The sequence below is a fragment of the Buceros rhinoceros genome, unplaced genomic scaffold (assembly GCF_000710305.1).
Source record: "Buceros rhinoceros silvestris isolate BGI_N320 unplaced genomic scaffold, ASM71030v1 scaffold24697, whole genome shotgun sequence".
Classification (NCBI taxonomy): domain Eukaryota; kingdom Metazoa; phylum Chordata; class Aves; order Bucerotiformes; family Bucerotidae; genus Buceros; species Buceros rhinoceros.
Window position 1 is genome coordinate 16,353 of NW_010423184.1, and position 4,608 is coordinate 20,960.

The 4,608-nt window shown below is 55.4% G+C and overlaps 1 protein-coding gene across 1 annotated transcript in view; it reads left to right on the top strand.

Annotated features, from left to right (window-relative positions):
* Nucleotides 1–1,344, top strand: part of ST14 (suppression of tumorigenicity 14 (colon carcinoma)) — an 11,024-nt gene extending 9,680 nt beyond the window's left edge. Inside the window, 3 exon segments of the mRNA XM_010140356.1 lie at nt 1–239; nt 717–853; nt 1,183–1,344. The exon segment at nt 1–239 is cut by the window's left edge and continues 66 nt beyond it. Of these exon segments, the coding sequence (XP_010138658.1) occupies nt 1–239; nt 717–853; nt 1,183–1,344 (538 nt within the window).
* The last annotated feature ends 3,264 nt before the right edge of the window (nt 1,345–4,608 follow it).

The following is a 4,608-nucleotide window of genomic DNA, read 5'->3' on the forward strand; positions in this document are numbered from 1 at the left end:
CGTCGCGGACAGGCCGCTCCGCCAAGGGGCCAACGTGCAGATGCGGAAGATCAAGCGCATCATCTCCCACCCCCACTTCAATGACTACACCTACGACTACGACATCGCCGTCATGGAGCTGCAGAGCCCCGTCACCTTCTCCTCTGTTGTCCAGCCCATCTGCCTGCCTGATGTCACCCACAACTTCCCCGCCGGCAAGGACATGTGGGTGACAGGATGGGGAGCGACTGCGGAAGGCGGTGAGTGCTGGTGTCGCGACTTTGGGACCTCGTTAATGTATTTTTTGTATGTGGCTTTAGGGAAAAGGGGGCTGGCAGGGCACAATTTAAATATATCGACATCAGAGGAGATTCCTTTGGGGAGCACAAGGGTCTTGGTCCTGCTGCAATAAACAATATTAATTAAGAGAAAAATAAACGTATTAGGAAAAAGTGGGTGTTTGCACCAGGGATTTACCTGGCAATTAGTTGCTCGTTCAGAGTCCGAACGAAGCGCAGTGGGGAGGGAAATGTTGCTCCTAAGTGCCCCGTGCTTTTTACTGACGCTGCCCTCTCCTCGCGGCAGGCAGCGGAGCCTCCATCCTGCAGAAAACCGAAATCCGGCTTTACCTGGCAATTAGTTGCTCGTTCAGAGTCCGAACGAAGCGCAGTGGGGAGGGAAATGTTGCTCCTAAGTGCCCCGTGCTTTTTACTGACGCTGCCCTCTCCCCGCGGCAGGCAGCGGAGCCTCCATCCTGCAGAAAGCAGAAATCCGGCTCATCAACCAGAGCATCTGCAACGAGCTGCTGACGGACCAGCTGACGCCGCGCATGATGTGTGTGGGGATCCTGTCCGGTGGCGTGGACGCCTGCCAGGTAAGGCTGTGCCGTGGGGTCGCTGCTGGCGGCAGGCAGACAGCCCTCTGCACCGCCACACCACACCACACCTCGATGTGGGGTGTGCTCAGCTGCAGACGATGCACAGATCGGAATGGCCATGAGCAGCCCCTCACATCAACGCATGACTTAGTCTCACAACCTCCTCACCAGGTAGGAGAACGGCCATATTACAATGGGCAGGGAAGTGTTGACTTAGTAATTTTTTTGTGCCTTTGAATGGAGTGAGTTAGTAATTACTTGTTGTGCTTTCCTGTTTATCACTTTATTGTTGGGTTGGTCCTTATGCTACAGTTTGTTTCTCACAGGGTGACTCTGGGGGGCCCCTGGTCAGCGTGGAGCCCAGTAACCGCATGTTCCTGGTTGGTGTCGTGAGCTGGGGTGATGGCTGCGCGCAGAGGAACAAGCCCGGAGTCTACAGCCGCCTGACCAGCCTGCGCGACTGGATCAAACAGCAGACGGGGCTGTAGGGACATGGACAGCTCTTATTCAGCGCCGGCTGGAGACACGCAGCCTCTACTGTGAACTTGAACCCTCCCTCTACCTCGTGTGTGGACTCAGCAGCCAGAGCTGGTGGTTTAGTTTAGCCCTTGTACTCCAAGCAGTGATAGCTCCGGGGGTAAGTTAGAACAGCTTCTGACAATGCCTTTGACTGATCAGTCATTCAAGGCAACAAAAAAAAAAAAAAAAAAAAAAAAAAAAAAAAAAAAAAAACACTTTGGTTTTAGAGGCAAACTTTATTGGGCCAGGTTCAAAAACAAAGACATTCAAGGCAACAAAAAAAAAAAAAAAAAATAAAAAAAAAGAAAAGACAAACACTTTGTGTTTAGAGGCAAACTTTATTGGGACAGGTTCAAAAACATGCTGTCAGAATATTTTTCTAAGTCAAGCGTTTGTTTTCAAACAGCCGTCCGCACCCCTTTGTCTGGTAGTCAGTAGTAGGGGGAGGGGGAAAGGAGTTCTTACCAAGGTTGGGGGGGATCCTCCTGGGGATCCCTCCCTTGGTGTCCCACGGTGTGGTCTCATCCTGGTCCCACCGAGTCCAGGGCTGGGGGCCTGAAACAGAAATCTGGCTGCAAGACACTGTCACTGGCCCTGAGGAAACACCAACACCACCCCATCAACGTAACCACAACATGCCTTAACACTACGCTGGGCCCCGGAGCTGTGCTGCACATGGTGACTGCACCAAGCAGAAGGTCCTGGAGCTCCTACCCTGCAACAATGGCCTGTGCCACCCACCACTCCTTGACCTTCTTACTTTTGTAAAGTAAAACTCAGCAATGGTGGATTTGATTCCTTTGCTCTCACCCTGGATCGGATCAAGCTTAGGTAGCCCCCGCCTTGCCTGTAAATACTTTGTTTTGTAAAACTCTCTCTGAAAGAGACACTCTAATAAACCGATATTTTCTAATACTCTGGTTGTGTGGTTCTTCACAAGCTTCTGGGGAAGGGTTCCCAACACAGCAAAGCTGCTGCTCTTCCACACACCCCCCTTCAATCCTGTACCCCTCCCCTCTGAAAAGAACCTGGCTCCAGTATTTTGAGTCCAGCAAGATCCTGAAGGACTGAAGCAGAGCATCACACCAAGCAGTTCCCAAGGCATCTTCCCACCGCGAACCCTGTAGGAACCCCCCACAGCCCAGCAGACTCACCCCAGCGCTGACCTGCCGCGCTTCCCTCCAAGGGCAGGCACACGGGTCCGGGGGAAAACGCAGAACAACAACCCCAAGGAGTTTCCAGCATCCAAACAAAGCCCAGCCTGGACGGGTGGTGGGGCTGGTGGTGTGTGGGACACGCTGTTCCTGCTGCAGACAGGAGGGTTTGAACTGCTCTGTGCTCTCACCGCAGAGACTGAGAGGTTGCGGGGGCGGGTGCAGCACCCGGGCGCAGCAGAGGGATGGTCTGCGCCTCAGGTCTCTGCAGGGAAACAGAGTTAAGGAACATGGTTAGAGCTGTGCTCACACAAACAGCAGCGCTTACTGCGGTCACTCGCTGACCCCTGAGCTCCAACATGATGCTGGCACATGGGGGGGACCCTCAGCAGGTGCCAGGGTGTCCCTGCAGCCGCAGCTCTGCTCTGGCGGAGTTCTCAGCACTGCACTGGGGACAGAAATGCCTGTTCTGGTACACTCTCCCTGAAACCATTTGCAAGAGGCTCTGGTGAACTGTCTCAGAGCACTTTGGTGCCAGAGGCGGTCTGTGAATCTGCTCCCCAACCCCTGGGCTGGAGAAAGACAATGCTGCACATTGTGCACATGAGCGGCACGCTGCACAGACCAGCAGTTTGGCACCCAGGTGAGTTCACCCTCCAACTCCTGCAGGCAACAGGCAGGTAGTGCCAGACCCCGAGCAGGACTCACCAGAGCCAGCTCCCTCCACGCTGCCGGTCCATGTCACAGCCAGTGTCTTGTATGGTGAGAAGCAGCAGTTTGCAGCACCGCGCTATGAGAGGGGATGAAAACATGAATGGGTTAACTCCACGCGGTCCCAGTTTGCCATTCAAACCCCAGACACAAGCTGCAGTAAAGATCTCCCTCAGCTGGAGGGCTTAGGGGTAGATCCAGGAGGTGCCGGGATACCGGGGTGCCTGGCTGAGGCACTACAGCTCTCAACAAACAGACCTGGAGCCCGCGGAACACACGCTGCCCCGCTGGGCCCCAGCGCCTGGCAGATCTAGGAACAACCTCACAGACCACTCGCCCCTCACACACTTCCCACCCTGCTGCTGACTTACTGCAGCACATTTGAGCAGCAGCAGGAGGAGGAGTGCCAAGAGCGGGCGTTCATCCAAACCCGACAGGTCCTTCTGCTACCACACAGCCATTTCGCAGGCGTGTTCCTCTCCGGTGCCCCCTCGCCTTCAGCACCCAGGGGAGGACCAGCTCGTCTCCCAAGGGCTCATCACACACAGGGCAAGATGAGGGCAAAGAACACCTCCTGGCTGGAGGAGAGGCACCTCCAGAGAGTGGGGACCGAGCCCCCCAACCAAGACTCACGTGGCCCCATGAGAGAGGGAAGCACCCGGTGAACTGGCCCACCAAAGCAACTGGTGCAGCAGGACTGCTCAGGACCTGCAGCTCCTGCCCCAGCAGGAACCTGTGAGCAGTGAAGTAATTAATAACACAGAAATTAAAAACCGGTCCCCGAGCTCTGACCCCGCTAGATGTCTCTGTCGGCCAAGGCACAAAGGGCTCCTGCAGCATCACCAAGACGTCCAGGTCTGCAGGCTGCAAAGTCCCAGAGCCCTCTCCCAAAGCACGGAGGGGAGGGAGCCAAGAGGAGAAAGCAAGCGTGAGTGGGCAGGGAAGGGAAACAAGCGTGGGCAGCGCTGGCCAGAGGAGCGAGGCCAGCAGCTCACAGCAGCTGGCCCTGCCTGCAAGGTGCCCAAGTGAGGAGCTCTGGGGGGAAAAGCAGCTCTGAATCAGCCTGGAAAGTCCCATCCTCAGCTTAAAGGGCCAAGTCTGAGTTCACCAAGAGCCAACAGCCCATTTGGTTTTATTTTATTTTTTCCCCCCGTCCACCTGCAGTTCCCAGACTTTTCCCCACTCTGCCCCAGCCCTCAGAGACGTCAGAGGAAACGATCCTCCGCTGGTTCCACATGGAAAGAAACCAGCTGTCACACCCCAAATGCTGCCTGCCATTTTGCAGCAGTGCAGTTCTGCTGACACAGGTTTCAGGCACCACCACCACAGCCCCAGTTTGTACTGGTCGGGGCGACAGGCTGCAGAACT